The sequence below is a fragment of the Falco naumanni genome, chromosome 3 (assembly GCF_017639655.2).
Source record: "Falco naumanni isolate bFalNau1 chromosome 3, bFalNau1.pat, whole genome shotgun sequence".
NCBI classification, from domain to species: domain Eukaryota; kingdom Metazoa; phylum Chordata; class Aves; order Falconiformes; family Falconidae; genus Falco; species Falco naumanni.
In genome coordinates, this window is record NC_054056.1 from 7,666,326 (window position 1) to 7,691,121 (window position 24,796).

General features: G+C 54.7%; 1 protein-coding gene across 4 annotated transcripts in view; it reads left to right on the plus strand.

The window, feature by feature from the left end:
* Positions 1–24,463, plus strand: part of PTPRU (protein tyrosine phosphatase receptor type U) — a 71,210-nt gene extending 46,747 nt beyond the window's left edge. For 2 of the 4 annotated variants that reach the window (XM_040587320.1, XM_040587322.1), the window contains 15 exons: positions 328–400; positions 1,405–1,481; positions 2,277–2,294; positions 3,182–3,218; positions 3,527–3,624; positions 3,722–3,838; positions 4,506–4,660; positions 6,057–6,192; positions 6,290–6,439; positions 6,607–6,780; positions 8,822–8,962; positions 14,909–15,034; positions 17,320–17,477; positions 18,522–18,657; positions 21,301–24,463. In XM_040587320.1, coding sequence (XP_040443254.1) covers positions 328–400; positions 1,405–1,481; positions 2,277–2,294; positions 3,182–3,218; positions 3,527–3,624; positions 3,722–3,838; positions 4,506–4,660; positions 6,057–6,192; positions 6,290–6,439; positions 6,607–6,780; positions 8,822–8,962; positions 14,909–15,034; positions 17,320–17,477; positions 18,522–18,657; positions 21,301–21,363 — 1,659 coding nt within the window. In that variant the 3' untranslated portion in view covers positions 21,364–24,463. The remainder of the gene's footprint in view (positions 1–327; positions 401–1,404; positions 1,482–2,276; positions 2,295–3,181; positions 3,219–3,526; positions 3,625–3,721; positions 3,839–4,505; positions 4,661–6,056; positions 6,193–6,289; positions 6,440–6,606; positions 6,781–8,821; positions 8,963–14,908; positions 15,035–17,319; positions 17,478–18,521; positions 18,658–21,300) is intronic. The other 2 variants (XM_040587321.1, XM_040587323.1) reach the window with 1 other exon arrangement.
* The last annotated feature ends 333 nt before the right edge of the window (positions 24,464–24,796 follow it).

Consider the following 24,796-nt stretch of genomic DNA (forward strand, 5'->3'; position numbering starts at 1 on the left):
TCTTACGCCGATCTATGAATACTACTGTTATTATACACAAACCTATTCTGTGCTGGGGAGAGAAAGGGGCTGGGGAGGTTTAGAAAAAAACCAAAACCAACCCTGGAAAAAAACCCAGGCTGTCTATAATTTGCTGGAAAATGGGGCATGTTGTGGATGCAACAGAAACATGTAGCTGGCAGAGCGTGCCATGGAGGTGGAGCTGGGGCTGCAGGACCCAGGTGTTGGGGTGGAGGGACCACCCTGTCTGCCCTGCTCCCCAGGCTGGTGCTGGGGGGGACCCCACAGTCGTGCCCTCGGGTCATGATGACCATCCTTTCCTTACAGAGTTTCTTTGAAGGCTGGGATGCTTCGAAGAAGAAAGACAAGACCAAAGGGAGACAGGATCATGTGTCGACATGTGAGTGCCATTAGCAAAGGCTTAGATGCCCCAAGCAGCTTGAAAAACCTTCTGAAGGGCTTTGGGCCTTTTTTTGGTAGATGTGTGGTCCATGGCAAGAATAAACTGGTGGGGTTTGTTTGGTCAAGAGTAGCAGAAGGGTCCTTGCTCAGTGCTGGGGTCCCAGACCGAGAGCTTCTGTTGGGCATTGGACACCAGAGCAAACAGGAGGGCTGGAACTGCATTACTCTTGAGGATGGGACATCTTGGGGTGATGATAACATCACTATGATATTCTGGTTGGTGCTGGAAGGCCCCAGATAACCTGGGGTGTGTTTTCTTGTATGGACTTAGAAACTACAGCCCTGCCTTGGTGGGGATGTGCAGGATGAGACAAAGGGGTTGAATGGTGAGTTGTTAGGACAGCAGATTGGGAAGGGCCTTGACCCCACCAGAGAAAGGATGCTCCTCGCCAGCTCCCTCCAGTCAGTTTGGCACAGCCGCTTTGCTTCCTGCTTCATCTCCAGTGATGTTCTTGCTGAATGGAAGCACCAAGCCTGGCGCTCCAGGACCTCTGGTGCTCTCTACCTCCTGCATGCTTTGTCCACAACTTCATCCCTTCCACTGCAGCATTGTCTGGGGCTGAGGTGGGCACCGGAGGTTGGACAGAGCTTTCTGCTCGCCTGTCTGGGCTCTGGCCATCCTGGTGCCCTGCCAGGGAGGATTGCAGGATGCTGGAGGGTGGGTGCTCTCTGTCTTTGGCAGGACTGGGCAGAGGTCAGGGAGATGCTGCGCTGACAGCTGCTCGCCCGTGTCCCTGCTGGTCTAAACCACCATCTTTGGGAAGACCCCCACCAGTTTGTATTGATTGCTCCTGAGCATGTCCCACCTGCCTGCATTTTGCAGATTCCTGGTGCAAAACAATTGCAAAGGGCACCTAGGAGCCCTGGGACATGGGGGGTGACGTGCTGTCCCCGTGCTTGCCCGCCCAGGGGCTGATAGTCCCTTCTCCCCTTGCTCTCCAGATGACCGTCACCGAGTGAAGCTGCACCCGCTGCTGGGTGATCCCAACTCGGACTACATCAATGCCAACTACATCGATGTAAGTAGGGACAGTGCCTGTCTCCGTGGGGGGTCTAGGCTGGAACAGCAGCTTCTTGTGGACCCCGTGGACTGCCAGGGTCTGTCCAGCGTCTGGAGGAGCTTAGACAGCCCGGAATGGGTTGATCTGTGCATTCCTGAGACATGCCATGAAGAGCCTGCCTGATTTATTTATGTTCTTTTCATGTTCGGTTTCTGCTTGCTGTGTCCCTCCTGTCTGTGCTCCGCTCTGTCCCTCCTTTCTCATCCCCTTTCTCCTCCCCTTTTCCATCCTCTCTTCTCCCTTCACCTGCTCTCATGTCCGTAGCGCTCCCTCCCTCCCTGCTGGGTGGAGGATGCAGAGGGGACCAGCTGGGGCCTCACACCGGGATACCTGGGTCCTCCCAGTGCACGTGAGTCTGGGCAGAGCTGGGCCCTGGTGTCCTCTTGAGAGCAACGTCCCCCCCAGCGATGTTCCCTGCCAGCAGTGCGGAGACCAGGGAAGGTGCAGGGAGGCTCCGCCGAGCGCAGGCTCGAGCATTTCCTGGACGTGGCAGCAAATCCCACTCTTCCCACCTGCTTGGAGGACGTCGTTTATCAGTGGTGGCCTGATGCCACCGCGATGGGTTCCCTGTGCCCGAGCTGCATCCCTGTGCCTGTCCCCTGTCCCCATGTGTCCTTTCTCCCCTGTGGCTGTCCGGCTGTCCATGCCCTGCTCCGGGGCAGGTGTTCTAACTTGGCTCTTGATTTCTGCCTCACTAATGTCTCTGTCTCTGATCTTTTTCTCTTAAACCTGTGTCCCAACGGGATCATTAAGATTCGGATAAACCGAGAAGTAAGTAGATGGTTCCCCTCTCCTCTCTGCTCCCGTGTCCTCCCAGGCGTCATACTGGGCAGCATGCTGTTAAATAGCATCAGGGAGAGGCAGGCTGGGAAAATCTGTGGATAAACTCGGGTATGGTCCAGGGAGGGGGAGAGCGAGCTCTCCATGGCACGTCCTCCCTGGGGTGATGGAGGGCAGGGCCTGTGTGCTCGGAAGAAGGGCTGAATTCAGCCTACAGAAATGCCCCGTGAAAGGACCCACGGTGGATGGAGAAGCCACCACCACCTCCATGCATGTGATGTGGCTTAACTCTGTTGGGCCCATGGTCAAGGTTGTGGGACGCTGGGTCTCCGGTCCCTTTGGCAGTGGTCTCGCTGGGATGTGCTCTTTGGGCTGGTACGTCCCTGTGAAGAGTTGGGAACGGCCCCAGTAAGCAGCTGGCATGAAGGAGGGGAATGGGGCGGTCGCTCAGCACCGTGGGGCTGTTGCAGGATTGGGGTATCATTAGTGGGGCTCTCATGGTGGTGTTGCCGTGCTCGGCCCCGGTGTGGTGGCAGCAGGAGCTGGGATTGAACTAGTGGACCCCAGGATGCCAGCTGGGAGCTGCTGGGGACTTTGGTGCAGAAGATCGCTGAGAGCTGGCGTTACACGAGCCCTTCGCGGGCTGTGGGGTGTGCGCCCTCCCGGGACAGGCTGCGCTGGGTGCCAGGTGGCTGCTGAGCCTCCTCCTCCTCCTGCAGCGGTGGGTGGCACTGCGCCGGTGGCCGGGACCTGGCCTGACAGATGTGGGGAGTCGCTACTAATTGGGTGACTGTGAGACATTCTGGGGGGCTGTGCCCCAGCTCCTGAGTGTCCAGTGTCCCCCCAGCTGGTGACCGAGGTCTCTGCTTCCCTTGCAGGGCTACCACAGGTCCAACCACTTCATAGCCACGCAAGGTGAGCTGCCCCTCCCTCCTCCCCTTCCTTCTCGGCCAGTGGGTCAGCAGCTCCCGATTCCATTCCCACTGGGATTTAACCTTGTGTGGGCAAGGGAGGCAGGAGCGGGCCAGTTTGGGTGGCAGCAATGTGGAGCATTGGTCCCCCACGGCACCGCGCATCCCGGGGCAGATGGGTGCTTCCAGCGCTGCGTTGGTGCTGGTGCTGCCGGCGTGGGAGGGGATGGGCAGTGGTACCGCGGCGCTGCCGGGGCTGGGTTCTGCTGGCCGTGCCCATCCAGCCCCTGTGGCCTTTCCTTCGTCCTGCAGGGCCCAAGCAGGAGATGGTGTATGACTTCTGGCGCATGGTGTGGCAGGAACACTGTTCCAGCATCGTGATGATAACCAAGCTGGTGGAGGTGGGCCGGGTAAGGACCTCATCCCATCCCTCTCTCTCTCCGGGCTCTGGCTCTGCCAGAAGCCTCCTTCACAGAGCCTACACCCCTTCCTGTCCTCCCCTTGCAGGTGAAATGCTCCAAATACTGGCCGGATGACTCCGAGATGTATGGGGACATCAAGATCACCTTGGTGAAGTCGGAGACGTTGGCCGAGTATGCTGTCCGCACCTTCGCTCTCGAGAGGGTACGGTCCTGCTGGCCATGCCCTGCCCTCACAGGGAGAGAACCAGCCGCTCTGGGCATCTCCAACCATCGCTAGATTGGCATTTACCAGTACCCTATTTATTTACCCCAAAATGGGGCTTTCAGCCCTGGTTCTGAACTCCAGGGATGATGGTAGCTTCTTCCTTTGCCTTTTCCCTGGCTCTGTGCGCTCTGCTGGGGCGAGCAGCTCAGCCCCGCTCTGGTTTCAGCAGTGAGTGAGTATTTAATTTCCATGTGAGCACCATGTAAATGTGACAGAGGTGAAGGATGCTTTTTTTCCTCCGTGCTGGAGCGCAGGTTATGCGGCCATTACTCTGCGGCACGGTACCTGGGGATGGAGCCGGTGCGATTTACCCCTTACCTACAGGAATGTGAAATTACTGTCTAGTTATAGGGCAAGTAACAAAGATGCGTGTAGAATGAGACCTGTGGTTGCTGCCACCTCCTCCTTTTCCCCCTCAGCTGATTTTTAACCCTCTTGCAGTCAAGGAGGAGGGAGCTGTGGGGCTGCCAGAGTGGCTGCCCACTGTGTGGTCTATCTGGCTGGATGCTGAGCTGGCGAGATCATGGACTCCCAAGAAAATCAAGTGTTTGGGGGGCTTTGTCCTCCCTGTGCGCCCTCACTCCATCTCACCCTTCCCTTGCAGCGGGGCTACTCGGCCCGGCACGAGGTGAAGCAGTTCCACTTCACGTCATGGCCCGAGCATGGTGTCCCCTACCATGCCACCGGGCTGCTGGCCTTCATCCGCAGGGTGAAGGCATCCACGCCGCCCGACGCTGGCCCCATCGTCATCCACTGCAGGTACGTGCGTGGCCGTGGGGCAGAGCCAGCTGTGGGGGGAGCATCTGCCTCTGGGGTGGGGTTTGGGGGGGTATGGGTGGCCCTGGAGGGGAGCACGGTGTGTCTTAGGTGGGTGCTCAGCTTCTGGCTCTGAGTGATGTTAAAAGCTCCAAATGATGTTAAAATACTCAGCAGGGAGATGCAAAAATGTGTAATTTGGCTTCACAGCAAGGGCAGGCACCAGGGCTGATGGCATGGGGTTGGATGTCCCTCTGCGATGGAATCCAGCTGTAAAGTGGCACCACCAGGCTGGTGGCAGCAGGTCCCAGGGGGCAAACATGGAGCAGCACGTTTTGGGGGGCTGTCCCAGCACCCCTTACTGATGACACAGCTCTCTTGACCACTGCTGGTGGTCAGGATGTTGGGTTTGGCTGATGGGAGAGGTGAGGAGTGACAGCAGGACAGCCCGGCGGGGCTCAGCCACCAGGACCCCAGAGCTGGGAGGACGCCAGTGGCACATGTGAGTGGCAGCAGTGGCTTTCTGTCCCCTGAGCGGGCGTCCCCACGCAACAAGTTAATGGCTCTTCCTCTGCTGGGCAAACAAGGAGGAGCTGATGAGCAGGAGGGATTTTTATTTTATTTGATTTCTCCCTGTCAACTGCCTCATCAGTATTCATTCACTGGCAACAGTGAGTGTGGTTAGTGCCCGTAGCCTGTAATCAGTGATAATCACGATGAGTGATTCATCAGCCCAAGAAATTAGTATTTAGCTGGAAAAGACTTTGTAGGAAAGGAGTCAGGGGGAGCGGTTCTGTTCCTGACGTGTCGCGGGGGGCTTGCGGCATTGAGAGGTCTTCTGCTGTAAGTCCAAGCATGCCAGGATTTGGGAGCTGCTGGGTTGTCTGGCTCTGGGCATCCTGCTGGGCTCAGCCTTAACCTGAGGGTCTCCCCTGGGGGGGATTTGGACCCACTGTGTGCCAGGGGTGCCTCCCTGTACTCTTGGGGCTTGGTACTGAGCATCCTCCTCACCCCTTTTGGGCAGGGCGTCCTGGAGGACTTTCAGCACTCTGGTGGTTTAGCTGCAGCTTTTGTTGCAAAAAAGCATGTGGTTTGCTGTCCTACGGTAAAAATGCACCGCAGGCGTGGGTACCCACAGCCTGACCACGGCACAACCCCCAGCCGCTGCAGGGGTGCGTCTGGGCAGGTGGTTTAAGGCAAAACTGGGCTTTGGTTCCGAAGGTGTGTGAGGTCCTGGCTGCCCTGCCTGGACCCCCGCTGCCCCCACGTTCATAGGCAGGGACCGTACATCGAGCCCTCCCGCACACAGACCTTGCTCTGTGCCCTCTGGCATCTTGGGCTGCATGTGGATGCTGTGCAGACTGGGAGCGTTTGCTGTGTTTTCCTCCTCCATCCCCAGTGCTGGTACGGGGAGAACAGGCTGCTACATCGTCCTGGACGTTATGTTGGACATGGCTGAGTGCGAGGGTGTTGTGGACATCTACAACTGCGTGAAGACCCTGTGCTCACGGAGGATCAACATGATACAGACGGAGGTGAGCGGGTGTCAGGGACAGCTGGGGACATGTGGGGGCCGCTGTCACCAGCATGTTGCGGAGGCTCAGCCCTCTCCCCTTCCCTCCCCCCTGAAAGGAGCAGTATGTCTTCATTCACGACGCCATCCTGGAAGCCTGCCTGTGCGGGGAGACCAGCATCCCTGCCAGCGAGTTCAAGCCCACCTACAAGGAGATGGTGAGGATAGAGCCGCAGAGCAACTCCTCGCAGCTGCGGGAGGAGTTCCAGGTGAGCGGCCCCAAAACCTCTGCATCCCCCCGCAGAAACACCCCCTTGCTCCTCACCCTCCCAGTGCCCACCGCTGCCTGCAGCAGCAGGCTGTGGCAAGCAGCAGGCAGGGGGTTTGGCCCCGGTGGAGGCAGGAGGGGAGCTGAGGGGAGCACCTGTGCCTGCAGACCCTCAACTCGGTGACTCCCCACCTGGACGTGGAGGAGTGCAGCATTGCCCTCCTGCCCCGCAACCGGGAGAGGAACCGCAGCATGGACGTCCTGCCGCCCGACCGATGCCTTCCCTTCCTCATCTCCGTGGATGGAGACAGCAACAACTACATCAACGCGGCCTTAACTGATGTGAGCGTGTGTGTGTGGGGGGGGGGGAGGGGCTGGCTTCCCCTGTCTTGGGCTGCTTTTCACAGCAAAACCCCACTCGGTTTGAATTTTGTGGCCTCGTTCTGTGCAAGGGCGTCAAGGCACGTGGCGGCTGTGGGGGTGGGGAGGAAGGGCTGGGACTGGCGTAGCGGGGTGCTTCACCCCTTTTGTATAGCAGCATCTTGTTTGTCTCGAAAGAGCTTTTCACCTGCTCTCACGAGCTGTGTGCAAAGGGTCTTCATTTATTTTGTGGTGATAGTGGAGCACAGGAGGGGTTGGTAGCATTGAGGTGCCCCATGTGCTGCCAGCGCTCTGGTGTGCATCCTCCCGGGGCAATCCAGGGGGCTCTGAGCTGCTCCCAGCACCGCCGTGCATCCCTCCCGTGCAGTCAGAAAGGACACCTGCAGTAGCAAAGCTGTGCCCTACCTGCTGACAACTGCAGAGCAGAGACGATGCTGCAGCCTCCGAGTCCGCCCTGAGCGATGGGCCATTTGCCACCAGAGCCACTTTCCTCTCCTGGAAGCGAGCCGGGGTGCTTTGCACGGGCAGCGCTGAGCCCTGCTGCGCCCCGGGCACCTTCCCTGAACCCTCCTGCTCGCAGCTGAGCCCTGCATTTTTACCCCACGGGTGATTTATCACATTGCATCTTTGTGCAGATCTCATCTCCCCGATACTTGCTCTTGCAGCAAAAAGCAGTTTGTAAAGCGGAGGAGCTGCACCCATTGGGCTGCAGGCTTTGGCTACCGTGGGATGGGAGCTTTGTTTTCAGCTTGCTTGCTGTTTGCATATCTATTTTATTTTTATACCTCACTGAGCCTCCCTTAATCTCTGCTACAAGGTCAGAGAATAAAATTTTTTTTATAGACGGAAAAAGCCCTTTGGATGAAATTCTTGCTGAAGGGATAAAACCCATTTCCTTCTTTTGAGGAGGGAAAATAAAAAAAGTCTCAATTTCTTTAAGTGCCAAAGTGGTTTGCTTAGTCGTTCTGTCCATCTGTCAGATTAAATTGGTCTGTGCTGCCCATCACTGGTGCCGAGCGCTGTGCCGATGCTGGAGGAGCCGCGTTGCTCCATGCCGGCTGCTGTCATTTACAGTGGTGCCCAAGGTCTGTGGTGCCATGGCAAACCTGCTGCACACCTGGTGAGCTCTCCCCTCGCCCTGCTGCTGCCGTTGCCCTCCTCGAGGGTGGGGAGCTCTTTCCACCGCCCCATGGACAGGGCAGGAGGAAAGGTCCAGTAAAGGCATTTCCAGGAGCTAAATGAGGGGGTTTTGCAGCAGCCAGGGGACTCCCTGTTAGCGGAGAGCTGTGCTAATTCGCAGGCGCAGAACATTTTCTGCTCTGTTCCTGTATCTGAAGAGGCTTGAGCTAAAGTGTGTAAATTGAAGAGTCTGATTGATGCAGCGTTGAGCTAAGCTGTGGGCTCCCAGTCCCTTGGCAAGCCAGTGTCAGGATGGCCCAGGGTACAAATCTCGATCGAAGCACAAATGAGAAATACAATAATCATCTTCCCTCCCTCCCCGGCCCCTTTCTTTCTTGTAGTCTCTAGGGATCTTTTGCTTAGGGGTTTCCTTTTCTCCCCCCAAAACCACTGAGTCCATGTCAATGCTTGTCTCCGCTGCTCTCGGTGCCCAGCGGTGTTGGGGCACTGTGGGGGGGTGATGCTGTGGGTGATGGTTTCATTCAGCCCAGAGCTGGGGGCTGGAGCTACCTTGCAGCCACGGCTTCTGCTTGTTCTTGGCTCAAAGGTGGCATCTTTTCCCTGGTCGTTGTACAAACCGCCCTTCCCTGTGAGAGCGGGGAGCCAGCACTTCCATCCTGACCGAGAGCAGGGAAGGCTCAGACCTGGTGTTACAGAATCTCCCCAGCACCAGGGCATGGAGGGACTGAGGCTGTGCCAGGGAGGCCAGCTCTGCTCCAGCACGGAGATGACTTTGGTGCCACTCATCTCCTGGCTTTTTGTAGGGTGCGATAGCAATGAATTCAGCGCTGTCCTCAATGGTGCTTGTCTTCCGTCTCTGCAGAGCTACACCAAGAGCGCTGCCTTCATCGTCACCCTGCACCCGCTGCAGAACACCACCACCGACTTCTGGCGGTTGGTGTACGACTACGGCTGCACCTCCATTGTCATGCTCAACCAGCTCAACCAGTCCAACTCTGCCTGGGTGAGTGCTGCCGCCCTGGGGACCGCACCAGCCCCGCGGGTGGCCTTGTCCTGCTCTGTCCCCACCGCCTTGGCAGTACCGCCGCCCTTGCCTTGCTCGCTCAGCTCCTTCTTCTCTGCAAGGGGAGACGGGACTGGCTGCAGCAGCCAGTATTTATCCCCTGTAAGCAGAGGGCTGGCCAGCTGGAACCAAAGATGCGTTCAGCAGCAAACCAGCCTCCCGGTGTTGCGTTGGTGTTGTGTTGCCATTGCTTCCCTGTACCCTAATCTTTGTGGATGACCCAGGGAGATACGAGGTTGATGACAAGTATAACCTTGTCATTATAAATAACTGGGTTTTATCCTCCTTTTACAAAGGGGACACTGAGGCACAGGGGATTCCTGCTTTCACCTTCCGAGGGCACCGGTGGCTTGTGAAGGCTGCTTTATAAATCAGCCTGCTGCAAAGGAGCTGTTCCTGCGGGTTTTATGGTGTGGTGGGATGTGCAAGTCTGCCAGGCTGGAGGAGGGGTGTCACCTGGGGGAGAGGGGACAGAAGCCAGGGAGTCGGGGGCCATGCTTAGCCTCACCTCACTTCGCTCTCCCGGTGCATTGCTCCCAGGGGGATGCCTCGAGCACCTTTGCTGCCAGCAGAGTGGATGTAAAAGTCTGCTACAGGTCTGTAATGTTAATTCAATGAGGAATCTTATTGGATTTTTACATAAAATTAGCGTTACATACTCTTAATGGATGTCTGGAGAAGGCTTCATTAGCTGGTTTATTTTATGAGTTGAGATCAGATACTCGATGTAAATGACCCAAAACAGCAGTTGTACCATTCGTCACCAGGATGCAGATGGATGCGGCACCGGTACTGACTGGTGTGTAAATAAGCTGGTATTTATTTATATATATAAATATGCTGAGCACATGCAGAGCTATGGAGCGCGCCCACGCGTCCCTCCATGCTGAGCTAATGCCACGTGCTCCAAAGGACCTTTGTGGGGTGACATTGAGCAGACCCTGAGCATTGAGGGATGTCCTGGGATGACATCCTCCTTGTGGAGGTTTGCTGGGAGAGGAGGCGGAGCTGGCCCCAACGAGCTTCCAAGCTCGTATGCTGACTCTGAGGAGTCGCTTTGATATCAGGCTCATGTTTAATGAAGCCATCTGCCCGTGGACGCGCTGAAGTGAGCAAACTTCTGTGACCAGCATCGTCGGAAGGCCCCGTCCAGCACCAGCAGCTGGGACTGATTGGGCTGCCCAGAGCTTGATGATGGTGTTGTTCGAGTGATGATAGCAATGATGATGATGATGGTTGAGTGTTCCTGGGTAAGAACCAGGAGGAGGCCAACAAGGCAGATATCCTGGTGAGGGTCTGTTATGGACCACCCAACCAGGGTGAAGAGACTGATGAAACACTCTGTAAGGAGCTGGGAGAAGTCTCACGATCGCTAGCTCTTGTCCTCACGGGGGACTTCAACTTCCCAGATGTCTGCTGGAAATGCAATCCAGCGGAGAGGAAACAGCCCAGGAGGTTCCTGGAGCGTGTGGAAGAGACCTCCCTGACTCAGCTGCTGAGGGAGCCAGTGAGGGAAACATCCTGCTGGACCTGCTGTCTGCCAGAAGAGGAGAACTGGTGGGTGACGTGATGGTTGGAGGCTATCTGGGGCTCAGCAATCATGAAATTTAGATAAGAGTTTTTTGATTCTTGGAGCGGTAAGGAAGGGGATCAGCAGAACTGCTCCCTTGGACTCCCTGGGGGCAGACAGTGGCATCTGTAGGGACCTGGCTGACAGAGCCCCTTGGGGGGCCATCCCAAAGGCCAAGGGCTCCAGGAAGGCTGGACAGGCTTCAAGAAGGAAGTCTTCAAGGCACAGGATCAGGCCGTCCCCATGTGCTGAAAGGCGAGCCAGCAGGAAAGACCAGCCTGGCTGAACAGAGAGCTTTGCCTGGAACTTAGGGAAGAAGAGGGCTTATGACACTGGGAAGAAGGGGCAGGTGACTCAGGAGGACAGCAAGGATGTCATGAGGTTGGACAGGTAGAAAGTTAGAAGGGCCAAAGCCCAGCTAGAACTCAATCTGGTTACTGCCATAAAAGACAATAAAAGGTGTTTCTATAAATGCATTAGCAACAAACAAATGGCTAAGGAGAATCTCCGTGCTTTACTGGATGTGAGGAGAAACACGGTAACAAAGGAAACGGCCTCAAGCTGTGCCAGAGGAGAGTTAGGTTGGATATTAGGAAAAATTTCATCACCAAAAGGATTGTCAAGCACTGGAACAGGCTGCCCAGGGACGTGGTGGGGTCACCAACCCTGGGGGTCTTTAAAAGATGCGTAGATGGTGGTGCTTAGGGATGCGGTTTACTTGATGGGCTTGGTGGTGTTTGGTTGATGGTTGGACTTGATGGTCTTAAAGGTCTTGTCCAACCTAAATGTTTCTATGACTCTGTGACAGTCAGTGCAATAGCTGGACTGTGGCTGAGGGTCTTCCTGGAGAGCGTCGTGGGAAGGAAAGGTCCATCTTGTCATTGCTGGCTGCTGTTTAAGAGAATTTTTTTGATTGCACACTCCTATCAGTAGAAGATTTTTGAGCATACACCCCCCCCCCCCCCCCCCAATATATGGGTATTTATTTATATATATTGCGTATATTTATAAATCATACGTACGTTCTCCTGTACTAGTATATTAGGTACCCTGTAAGGTGTACACAGGCAGTATAAATTTACAAAGCAAGCAATAAAGATGAACAATATTTAGAGACATTTTTTTGTTTTAATGTATTAATGGTCAACCTCCCTTTTTGCTCTTGCTAAAAAAAAAATACCATTAATAATACCAGTATTTTATAGCAGGGGCTCTGTGATTGCCTACGCTTCATTAGTTTTGAAAACTTTGGTTTAGCACTTTGCGACAGAGCCATCGGAAGGGCTCATTCCAAGTCCAGTTTATTTTGATACTTGGTTTTAATGGCTGTCTCTGCTGAACAGAATTCCCCACGCAGATGTGGAGATGCAAATGGAAGAAGCGCATCGCCGGCTGTGCTTATTAAACCCCCGTACTTGCTTTTCAATCCATCCACTGCTTATGCAAAGGGTTTTCTTGGCTGGTAAATGGCCATCTGCCTGGTGTCAGCCTGTGTTGCTTTTGGGTTTTTTTTAGGAAATGCTTTTTCCATAGCATGAATTTATTTGAAAAAGCACTTTTTCAAAGTTACTTTTCTCACTTACTGTCCAAGCAGCACCTTCACCTTGAAAGGGCACCTTAAATTAGGTGTGTTTATTTTTTGGGCAAGATCAGCTAGGTAGCATGCTACTGAGAGCAACTGGTCATCAGCAAGTTTGCAAGACTTGTCTTTTTGTAAAATAAAATTCCTTTAAGTTCGACAGCTCTTTTAAACCCTTTGCTGCAAGATAAGCAGCAAGTCTCCATGTGGGACGAGAGATTTTCGTGGGTGCTCCCTGTCCCATTACAACATGTTGTAAAAAAGTAATTTGGTGTTGGGAATATACCTTCTCTGGATGAGAAAAAGATAAATAGAATGAAAATAAATAGAAGTTCAAATTTTTCCTTCCTGCATCTCGATGGATTGCCTCACACGTGCCACTGTGGAGACCGCTGCCTTAGGAAATCTGAGTGAGGAATGACGTGGGTATTCACCGCTGGAGACAGTGTTACAAGCCCAGAAGTCTTCAACACCTGGTTCGGTACAAGTGACATCCCCCTCTCTGGATTAGCCCTTGTGACATTTGCGACTTCATCAGGAATGTTTCTGTCCATGAGCCTTGCTGTATGCGTCCAGAGGAGTGAAGAGAGCTGGTGCTGGGGCTGGGGGCCATGTCCTCTGGGGAGCGGAGGAGGACCCTGGGCTTGTCTGGTTTGGAGAGAAGAAGGCTGGAGGCAACCTCATTGCTCTCTACAGCATCAGGGGAGGGTCAGAGCAGGCATTAGGAAGCATTTCTTTACCAAGAGGGTGGTCAAACCCTGGAACAGGCTTTCTGGAGGGGTGGGTGATGCCCCTTGCCTGTCATTTGGACCATGCCCTTAATGGGATGCTTTAACCCTTGGTCAGCCCTGAATTGTTCAGGCAGTTGGACCAGATGCTGGACCCTTGTGGGGCCCTTCCGAAGGAACTGTTCCGTTCTGTTTTCAGTGCCAGCCCCTCTGCAGGACGGTGTGACTGAAGGTGTGAGAAGGGGGCTCTGGTGATGGCTGTGCCTCTCTGTGCCTCTGCAAGCCTGGAGCAGAGGGTGTTGGTGCAGACCCAGCACCCAAGGGTGGCTCTGTCATGGGCGAGCAGGCTCTCTGGTCCCAGCACGAGGACGGGGCTTGGCACGTTGCTGCATTGAGCGCTGGCTGGCAGCGGGGGCTGCCCGGAGCCTTGCGGGCTTTGCTCCCGACAGGACAGACCTGCCTGGCTTCCCCGCGTGCAGCGGCGTTGGAGGCGGGAGGGTGGAAGGGCTCTGCCAGCGGGGTGGCTACGGAGGAGAGCAGCTGCCTTGCCCCAGCAGTGGGCAGGTCCAGCTAGGGCAGGGTGACCGATGCTCGCTCCCACCTGTGTTTTTCATCTGGATTCATGTTTACCCTCGTGTGCACCGAGATACCTGCTAGGGACCAAGTGCCCCCTCAAAAACCCAGCCCTGCAGCAGTGCCACCGCCTGACTGTCCCTCCCTCTGCCTCCCATCTGCAGCACAGACATCAGCCACCAGCCGAGCCCAGCTGCAGTGGACCACGGCGGGGAAGGAGACGGCAAAACTGATTTAATTTCTCTCTCTCTTAACCTGTTCTTTCATTCCATAGTCCAGAAATGCCCTTCAGCCTCGCAGGAGCTCACCGCTCCCGTGCCATCCTCGCCCAGGTCCCCATCCCCTGCAGTGCCCGCTGTCCCCTGGCACGGTCTGGCGGGGCTCTGCTATTTTTCTTCATTAGTCAGCCCTCCCTCTCTCTCTGGATGTCTATTCTTCAGGGATGTCTGTGTTACAATATTTAGCTGGATCTTAAATGTTTACCAGTTTAGGACCAACAGGTAATAAATCAGCCTTTATAGCAGGCAGCTCTGAAAGGTGACTTGGAGGGTATATCCCTCACTTGAACTTGTGTCTTGCTGAAGGAATTTTTAATATCCAAATTATAGTTCTGAGTCTAGAAGGCTTGGAGATTGTGGAGATTTATAGCCCCTATTAATAACCAATTATTTCTCAAAGACATTTGCCATGCAGTTAGGCCCAAGCCGTTAGATGACCTGAAATGGTAAATGCCCTGTTAAAGTGCGGTGACAAATATCATATATTTTGTGTCGATGCTGGTTTCCCAGCTGTCATGGTGTAAAAACAATCGCATCCGTGACCCTTGGACCAAGCCATCCATCAGTGCCGTGCTGGACACACGGCGGGGGAGCAGGAGTCGCTCCCCAGCCCTTTGCTGGGCTGCAGCCTGGGGTGGCTTTGGCTTGGTGGGATGTCCTGGCCGTGGGGCGAGGGTCTCTGCACCCCACGTTGCTGTTGCTGATGGCAGAGCAGCTTCTAAAGCCAGTGGGGTTCCAGGGTGGACTTGGAGCAGCCAAGCCCTGCTCCGTCATTGTGCAGGGTCAGGTCTCTGCTTGCTGGGGCAGGGTCCATCCTGCATCATTCTGGACCACCAAGGTCCATCTCCAGGAGCATCAGCTGTTCTGTTCGTGCAGTGGGGAGAGGGCTATGTGGATACTGGGGGGTGGACCTGACCTTTCAGCTTTGATCCCACAACAAGCTGAAGGATCCTCCATCCGTCTGTGCCATGGGTCCTGAGTGAGCAACAGCATCATGGGTCCAGTGTCCCATCTTGGGGCCACCCCCTGTGCCAACAGCCCCTCGGTGTCCGGTACCAACTGCTCTGTTCCACTCCACGTTGCCTGTGATGCATGATGCCATTTCCCTGTGTCCCTGTACGTGTTCCCAGTCCTGGTGAGCTGTTCTTCTCTCCGCAGCCCTGTTTGCAGTACTGGCCTGAGCCGGGGCTCCAGCAGTACGGCCCCATGGAGGTGGAGTACGTTTCCGGAGCGGCGGATGAGGACATTGTGTCCCGTCTCTTCCGAGTCCAGAACATCACACGGGTGAGGGTCTCTCCTCTGGCTTCGTGTCAGTGAAGGGTGGTTGGGGGGCTCCGTGCACACCTGTGTGTGCGCCCAGGTGCCCCCCAGGCATCTCCCAGTGCAGGGGTCAGGGCTGGGGGAGCGCCTGTGCAGGGGGTGGATCGCTTTTGTCAGCCTCTGCATTGAGGAAGAGCTGCTTTATGTGAACAGAGACCTTTGGAGAGCCAAAAGGATGATACATCTAGTGAGGCCACGCTGTCCCAGAGCTTGTCACTGCTTGGCCAAGTAATTTTCCATATAAACTGACTGAGTGGTGCTGTAGATGCTGGTGTCTTCTGCAGCCCAGCCCAGCTCCTCCAGAGGATGCAGGCCCAGCCTTCCTCGTGGCAGAATGGTGGCTGTAAAATTGTCGTTGGCTCCATCCAACCTTTCCGGAGTTCACAGCTCCCTGCGGGATTTTAGATAACTCTGTAAGAAGACTTTTCTCATCCTGCCTGGAGGTCCATCTCTGCCCTGCCACGTACATTTCACAGGATGGAGACTCCCCACATGGGCACGGCAGCTCCCCGGGGACCAGCAGAGACCTTTTCCTGCAGGGCGAGAAGATCCACGCGGGTTTTCACCTGTTGTCCTTGCTGCATTGGCGCTTGGCTGGTTCAGCTTGCCTTCGAACAAGGAGAAACGTAGTGAAAGCGGGAAGGGACAGCGATGAACAGCGCACCTGGGTGTAGAATACGCAGAAAAGAAAGCTGGTTTAACTGCAAAAGCCAGATGGGAAGAGGCGGCATTCTTGAGATCCTTAAATCTCCCAAGGGTTGCCAAGAGGCTGAGCCCAGCGTCCTACTGGAGGTCACTGGGCAGATGGGAATTAGAGAGCTTGGAAGAGAGTGTACGGCTTGGCTGGTGGCCTGGCTGGGAAGGGCGCTTTGGCCCGGGACCTGGGGTCAGAGAAGATAAATCCTGATTATCTGGACTCTTAAAACAAAGAAGGTTTTGGTTTGAGCTCCCAGTGGGAGCATCTGGCATTTCCTGGGTGTCAACATAAAAAAAAATGTGCTTTGCTCTCAGGTGGTAGAACATAACTCCGTGCTAAATTAAAATGCAGCGCGAGTGAAATCTCTGCATCTAAGAAGAGACTTCCCCAGGGAGCAGATCGCTGGAGGAGTGCTGGTAAACGTCTGGAGCTGCTTCTTGACAAGTCTCGCTGTCTGGAGGGGAGCTGGGCGTTGTGGGGTGTCAGAAGTCCTCCCAGAGCCAGACAGAGCTTTCACCTGAGCTTCAGAACGCATCCCAGAGCTTTCCTTCACGGCTGTCAGAGGGGTTTTTCTCCTGTTTAACTTCACTTTTTTGTTTCACCTTTTCCCTCTGTCTTCCTGGCTTCCAGCTGGAAGCAGCGACAAGCCCGGGGAGGTCAGCCCGTCCCAGCCACATCACCGACTCCCGAAAAGGTTCAGGGAAGCCCCCGTGCGCGTGGGGTGTGCTGGTTGGAGTGGGCACCAAATGCCCCCGATGCCCTCCCCGGGCGGGACTCCCTGCAGAGCCACGGGAGCGCCTGCTGGCTGGAGATGCTTTGGTGCTCATCCTGCTCATCAGGCATCTGAAACTGGGTGGATGGAGCCCTCCAGAGCTGAGGATCCCCCATTTGCATCCTTTTCTCCTTCAACACTCCTGACATGCGTGCCACGAAGCCCTGAGATGCGGCTGGGGGGTGTGACCTGTGGTTTTATCCCGTCAGGTACTTCTGGTGCCTTGAGCACTTCGGAGCAAGAGCCCCACATCTGCCTGGCTAAAGCCTGGCCTCATTTAGCTTTACGGACGTAATTTTCCTCCTGGAGCCTGCTAACCAGATTAGGTTTCAAAACTAACCAGATTACCAGGGTATTAAGGGGTACTTCCACCGCTTCCCGCCTCTGTGGTTGGCAGCTTCTCATCAGCCTCCTGGTTTAGAGCAAACACAACAAAACCACATCGCCTGGGAACTTCTGCGTGCAAGACGAGGATGTGATGGAGAAGCCTTGGGGAGGTTAAGGGGTCTGGTAACAGGGCTTGGGTGACAGACAGCCCAAGATGCTGTCAGTTAGGATAAACCGTGTCAGTGGAGCTTCCCCTGGGTGGGATGGGGAGGTGGAACAAGTGCGAGCTGCAGAGGAAAGGGCTGAACCACCATCTTAAAGCATCGGGAAAGGGTTTTCCTCTCTTCCTCTACTACTGATGCGTGGCAAACCTCTCTTGTCCTCCATCACACCTCCAGTGGAGGCAAATGAGGGCAGACCATGGGTTCAAGCTGATGAGGTTTGTTTTTCTAGTTGCAGGAGGGGCACCTGATGGTCCGACATTTCCAGTACCTGCGGTGGTCGGCATATCGGGACACCCCAGACTCCAAGAAGTCCTTCCTGCACCTCCTGGCCCAAGTGGAGAGGTGGCAGAAAGAAAGCGGCGATGGCAGGACCGTGGTGCACTGCCTGTGAGTGTCAGCTGGGGAGGAGCGGGCTGTGGTGGTGGGGGAGATGCCACCAGCTTACGTGTCCACAGTTCTTGGAAATCCTCTAAAAAACCCTCACCGGGATGGCTTTGTCCCCAGATAGTGCTGCCTCTCCCACAACGTGGGTTTTGGGTGAGGCACCTTGTGGTCACCATGTCAAACCTGCTCCCCGAGATGGATGCTCAGCAGCCCTGCCATTCACACCAGCGCCTGCCTTGCAGCGGATCCCAGCCCCCTCACCACATCCCGTGCGTGACGGGCTCCAAAGGGATGTGGCAGGAGCTGTGCAGCTCCCACCGCTTGCTTCTCATCGAGGTGGACGTGCTCTTCATCCCCCTCCTCCCAGCTGGGCTGGGCTCACACCCCCCCCCCCCGTGCATGCTCTCCTCAAATGGGACCTAGCACGTTTGCAGATTGGTACAGACAGCAGGAGAGCCTTTAATCAAAAATTAATTAACAGCCTCGTCCGTCTTCATTAAGGGAAGGATAATTTGAGAACGTGCTTTTACAACACTGGCACCATGTTCTCTCCTCCCCTCCCCCCTCCCCTTTGCTGCCAGGGATCAGACGTGGTGGTGCGGGATGGTTTCAGCCCAGGATGGGGGAGGCATCCAGCGAGCTGTGTGCTGGGTCAGACCTTCCTCCAGCTCACCAGCCCAGGGTCACCCTGCAGATGCAAGAGGATGGTAGAGGGTCACAGTGGTTTCCTCAAGGTCACATGAGGAATTGGTCCATGGCAGGGCTGGAAACTGAGTCCAGATGTCCAAGACCCAGCCTTGATGGTCCAAAAAGGTGTTTTCATGCTCTGTTGTGGCTCTTGTGGGGACTGAAGGGCAGGATCACAGCTCCTGCAGCCACGTGGCTCTGTTTCAGGTCCTCCAGTTTGGAAGGTCTGTGGGGTACGAGCCTCTGCTCTGGAACATCTCCTGGGATGCAGGGGTGGGTAGAGGAAGGAGAAATTAGAGGGAGCAGGAAGATGCTCTAATGCCACCTTCTCACCACTGACACGTGTGTTTCTCCCACCAGGAACGGAGGTGGCCGGAGCGGCACATTCTGTGCCTCCACCATGATCCTGGAGATGATCAAGTGTCACAACATGGCAGATGTTTTCTATGCTGCAAAGACCCTCCGCAACTACAAGCCAAACATGGTAGAGACCTTGGTAAGCAGCAGGCACCGCCAGCGTCCGCCCTGGCTGCCGGTGCATCCCTCCAGCAGAGGGGAGAGGTGCTGGGGGGATGCCCACCTCCCAGAAGACCTCCTTTTCCATCCCAAATCCTAATTCGCGTTACGGGCATCCTCATGCAGAGTGTGTCTCGGGGAGTGTGCCAGCACCGTGCCGCGGGCTGGGGCGGGCGGGGAGGTGAGACAGCAGCTCTTGAAAGCAGCCTTGGGCTTGCCTTCATCTCGCTGTGCCGACATGCCCTTGGTGTCGGCGCCGGGCTTGTTGGCAGTCCCTCCCAGGGGTAATAAGGCAGGTTCACATTAATTCACAGGATGTAATTGTACTTCTTTGGAGGGTTTGTGGTGCCGAGAGCTCTGAGCTGGAGTCAGACAAATTCCTGTTGGAAATACAAAAGGGAACTCATATTTTGAGTGAAATTAATTAGTGGACAAGCTGCTGGGAGCAGCAATGGACTCACATTTCACGGTGAGGAGGCTGGAGGTGGCAGCGGGTCAGGGTGAAAAGCCCGTGCCCTATTTCAGGCCCTCAATCAGGGGACAGGGGATGAAGCAGATGCGTGGTCATCCCCGTGGTGGAGAAATCCAGGTGCCTCATAATATTTTAAAAGCAGATCAGCTGGAAACGTTTACCCTATTTGGATTTAAAATCCCTAAGTTACAAAATGAAATGGTTTCGAGGAGGGGATGTGATTTGCATTAGGAATTAAAGTGGAGGAGAAGGTGAGGGAGGAATGGATGCAGATAATGGAAAGATGATGTGACAAGCATGAAGCCACCAGGATCCATTGGGCTAAATTGCAAAGGTATTAAAAAAAGGCAATGTTTCACATCAGGGCACAAGCATCCTCCAGCCTCAAATGAACCTGAACCGTCTATTCTGGGAATCCCAATCTACTGGAGTCACTGGGGGGCCAGATCCTCGCCTGGTGTAAAGAGCCACAGCCCAGCAGAGAGCAGCCAGCACGTAGCAGTTTCCTGTTGCCTGTGCATCCTCCTCCTCTGTTTGCCTGTGGGCTTTATTTTTATATGATGATAAATGAAAGCAATCCCTTTTCTTAATCTAGAAAGCATTATGTGCTTTTAATCTAAGCTGTCACAGCTTCCTTGCTTTGAAGCCCTTCCCTGCTGCCCACTCCCTGAGCAGCTGCCCACCTGTGTGGGGAATAACAGGATTTTCATGCTGGTGGTCAAGCTGCAATCCTTGTGCTGCTGCTGGGGATTTGGGGAGATAAGCTCTCCCCTTTCCCTCCCTGCTGTTGCACCTGGAATGCTCCCACCTGATGTCCCAGCACTTGCAGCAGCATCAGAAACTTGATATAGTTGGTTTCTTTTCCCCGCTCTGGCTGGTTTTGCTTGTTGGATGCTCCGAGGAGCAACATCTCATGCGGATGGTCACTTCCAAGGTCTGAGCTCCACTGCAGTTTTCTGGGCTGCGAGTTGTACGAGGACAGGAGAGCACAAGAACAGATCATGTAAAGGAGCCCAAGGATGGATGAGGCTGCCTTCGCAAGCCCGATTTCAGTGATTTTTTTGCTATAAAACCAGGAACCGGGCACATGGGGCTTTCCCTTTGTGCAGCTGGGGAGCCAGCTAGAGGGAGAGCAAAGGATGGGAAGATGCTGACACAGTCCGTAGCTGTCTTGGGAAAGGGGAAGGGTGGCAGAGCGAGCCTGGTCCTGCTGCAGGATCGGAGACGAGCCTTCCCACTTGCACCCCTTGGCTCCAGCTCAGCCATTGCAGGCAGGTCAGACTTTGACCTGAGCACCAAAATGCTCATTTGTTTGGCATTTCCCTTGGAAAATTTGGATTTTTGGAAGTGAGAGCTGCCGGGACTTTCCTTTGCATCTCTATCCTCCCACCCATGCAAAGCAAACGCCCAGACCAAATTCCTGCTAGGGATGGAAAATGGCATTTTTTTTATCTGCAGCAAGAGAATTTGTGATGAGGAATGTCCTGGCAGCCAGGGCGGGGTGTCTCCAGTAATCCCGCAGCTGGGCCATGGATGCTTGCCTGGACGTGCTTCCTGTTAGCAGCCTCTGCTGAACTCAAAAATAAAAACTCCCCTTGATATCATGCCTGGGATTTTATTTCAGACGCCTCTGACCCCAGAGCCCATCATTCCCACAGCTCTGCCACCACCAGGTTAACGCGTGTCAGTCGCTGGGGGGGGGGGGTCATGGTCGGACATGGGTGAGGCTGGTCGGTGGAGCCCTGCACTGGTGCTGCCCGGTTTGTACCCTGGTGTAGTGAATAAACCATATTTCCACGGGAAGGGGAAATCGCAGTCCTTGACTGTCCTTCGGGGGAGGCAAAGGTGCCATGTGCCCCAGAAATGCAGGAAATCCGGCGCGTGCGGTGCCTTTGGATCCGGAGGATGGTTCATCCCCCCTCCCCAGCAACGGGTGTCGTTTGCCAGAAACGGATTTTCTCCTGGCTTTTGCTTCAGCGGGGCTGTCAGAGGGGCCAAGAGGGGGAGGCAGCCCCCAGCGGGGGTGATGCCTGTGTTCATCCCATAGGAGCCCCCCATAGGCTTTTCCTTAGGGCTGTGGAATTGAGTAGGGGTAGTTTTGGGAGCTCGTTTGCTCTGAGTCATAGCGTCCTCTCTTCTCTCTCCAAACAGGAGCAGTATCATTTCTGCTACGACATAGCACTGGAATATCTGGAGTCCCTGGAGACCAGATAGCACCTTGCCCGGTGAGGGGCGGCAAGGGCTTGCGCAGGGGTCGTGCCAACTGTGCATTTCGCACTCAGATGTTGTGTTAGTGCTGACGATGAGGAGGGAAGCAGCAAAGGACCCAATGAGAAAACCCATCAGATCAAGAAAAACGCAAGGATGTGGGGATGTATCAGCTGCTCCCCATCTTCATCCTCCGCTCTCCATCTTTTCTTCCTACCCCGAGCGTGTCCGAGTGGCCACAGGATGGATGTCACAACTCGTCCAGTCCCTGCATTGCTTTGAGTCACGGCCGTGGGTCGGTGTGTGCAGGATGTGGCCCTGCGGTGCTGCCTGGGCATCTCTAAAGCAGCTGGAGAGGAGGCCAGGGAGGGGAGGAGGAGGACAGAAGGAGCCGAGGCCATTTCCCAGCAGGGAAGGATGGATATTTGGAGAAGAGATGTTGCTTTTTCAATTGTGCGTGGAATTGGAGCTGCTCTTCCGAGGAGCCCAGACGGCTGCTGGCAGGTTTTGCCTGAGAGGAGCTCTTGAGTTTCTGCCCGTTCGCACCATGAGTTTGATCTTCGCTTTTTTTAGTTCTGTGAGTTGTGACCCTTTGTGTATCCAGCCCTGGACAGAGCAGGGATGGGGGGTGGGAGGCGGGCGGGCAGGGCTTAGTGGCTGCCTGGGCTCAGGCTGCGGGGCGGGGGGCACTGGGCAGGCAATGTCCCTCTGCAGGGACCGACCCGGAGCCCTCCTGGTGCCTTTGCAAGGTTTTCAAGTGATGGTTCCCCGGCATCTCCACACCATCTTCTCCATCTGTAGCAATTAATTCCTCCTGGGCTGACCCAAAGGCCCCAGCCCACAGGTCTGTTTTTAACCCTTCCCTTGTGCATTTGCATTGCTGCATATGAGACAACCTTCGGTGCCCAGAAGTAAAATCCTCAGTGTTTGGGTCCATCCCATGTGGCTCCTGGATGCCACCCGGGGCAGTTGTCCATCGATGCTGCTCAGCTTTTGCTGGGGCTGGCGAGGCGGGACGGTGGGTTTGGTGATGGGTTTGGTGATGGCGTTGTTGCGGGGCAAGCCGTGCTGAAGCCCAGAGCCATGGCAGCTCTTCAGGGCTGGGCACGGGGAGGTCCCCATGCCCCTGGTGCCACCCAGGCAGGGACAAGCATATGGGGCTGGTGATTGAAGGTACCTGATACTTTCTTGGCTTCATCCTGCTGCAGGCGGGTGTGAGATGTCACTTTTTCTGATGTGATTATTACAGGGGTTTTTGCTTACAGCCTGGTTGTAATAAAGCTGCGGTCAGGGTTTTCTCTCCCTGCAAATGGCCTCAAGAAGGCGCAGCCAGAGGGATGCAGGTCTGGGGTCTGCTTTGGAGACTCGAGGAACCAAGAGGAGGTTGCTTCTGTGTTGAGGGCCGGACAGAACCCTTCAGAGTCATTTTTGGGGGGGATGGAGCAGAACAGATGAGAAACGGTCCTCAATACGCTGGAGGTTGTATGTGGGAACCCCATCCTTCATCCTGCCCCACATCCTTCATCCCCCCATCCTCCATGCTCCCCATCCATCAGCCCCATGTGCCTGGGGCAGGGAAGCTTCCCCGCCCTGCTTGCTTGGAGGCTGGGGTCCCTCTCCCCAGGGAGTTGTGTTTGGATCCGTACCACGAAAGCTTTCTTTGGAAGACACCGTTTGGCTGGACCGAGCTGCAGCATGAGGGCTGCAGAGCCAAAATGGCTGTGCCCTGTGTGAGCAAACCCAGAGGCATTTCCATCCACCATCCACCTTCCAAGGGTGGAGGAGAGCAAGGAGATAAATCTTTGCCCTCTCTTCACCCCGGAGGATGTTCCCCTCGCTGCCTTGCAAACGCCCAGGGGTGGCGATGGGGATTTCATCAGCGTCAGGAGGTTTTGCCCAGACACTTGGCTTTCCCCTGTGCTCATCGAGTGATCCACATGGCCTGACAGTAACTTATTGCAAGGGCTATACATCATTACTGCCCTTCTTCCCATGCGTGCCATGTGCCCATTCTGTCTTGTGACCAAATAGTCTTTTTACCCCACCAGAGCCTGCAAAATGGTCCAGTTACACCAGTACCTGGTAACACCAGTACTCTCCTTGCAAGCCTTGATTTAGAGTAGATCAGTGTCCTTCTCCCAGTCTTCATCTCTCTGTAGATGTGTCCATGCTGTCCCAGGGGGCTGCAGGGAAGGTGCTGTGTGGTGGGTGCAGAGAGGTCCCAGGGTGCAGAATTTTTTTGGTTCTGTATGAAAATGGCTGAGCTGAGCCTCTGAAATTCCTGGGAATGGGATGATGTTGGCAGTGTTCAGCCCTGGAGCCTGGAGGGATGCTGCTGCTTCATCCCAGACCCTGCGGGAGCCTAGACCACCTGCATCCTATCTCTGGTCCAGAGGGAGGGAGCATCCTGCAGTGCTTCACAGGTAAAGTGTTGACAGAAAGAAGAAAAAGGAAAATTGAAAAACCCCATTTAGTCCTAAAGACACAGCAGAGACTGGAAGAGTTGTATATATGTTTTAAAAGCAAGATTATTTTTTTTTTTATATCTCCTTGCTGGACGTCTCTGGGTTTTTAGGGCATCTTTTATGAAGGGCAGACTTTGAAATCTAAGTGCTGCAAAAGCTAACTGATCTCCAGCTCCTACTGAGATGCTCACATGACATGAGGCAAGGACATCCTGTACATAGAAATATATATATAGAAATATATATAAAAAATATAAATACTGTTCTTAAGATGGATAATGTTTATTGGTATTACAGATTGGAGTGGTGCTTTTTTTAAAAAACAAACTCAAAACAACGATAAAAAAATAAAAAATTTAAACCCCAAGAAAAACACCACATCGGAAAGATTTTGTCTATATGTAGAAAAAAGTGACCCCAAAAGCTGGCAGTATCCAAGAGCTGCTGCTGAAGGGACTGGTACCATGGGGGAGGACAGTACGGTGGGACCAAGGGAGGGATGGCGAAGGAGGGACACATCTGATGTGGATTGTACCACGCACATCCAGCTGTTGTCAACTGTTTTTTTATTTAATTATTATTATTTTTGGCTTTCTTTCCTTTTAAGAAAATCAGTTGCATAAATAAATGTTCCAAATTTGTGATGGCCTCTGGATTTCTTTCGCTGGCTCTGGTCTGGGAGCTGTGATGCAGGGAGCCCTGATGCGGGTACCCACCAGCCAGCTTGCAGAAGAGATCTCCGTAGCGGCTGTGTCTTGCTGTTCAGGGGTGTTTTGGGGGAGTACCTTTGCAGGGCCAAATTCCAGGACTGCCAAATCTTCACAGCACAGAGGAGCCGTGTTCGCCCGTCACCACGCAGAGGAGATGATGGGGTTGCTTGGTGCTGGTGGAGCTTTGTTGTGGGTTTCCTCCTAATACCAGCGCGGTGAGAGCTTGGGCTGGGCGAGTTCTGCCAGCCAACCTCGATGCCCACA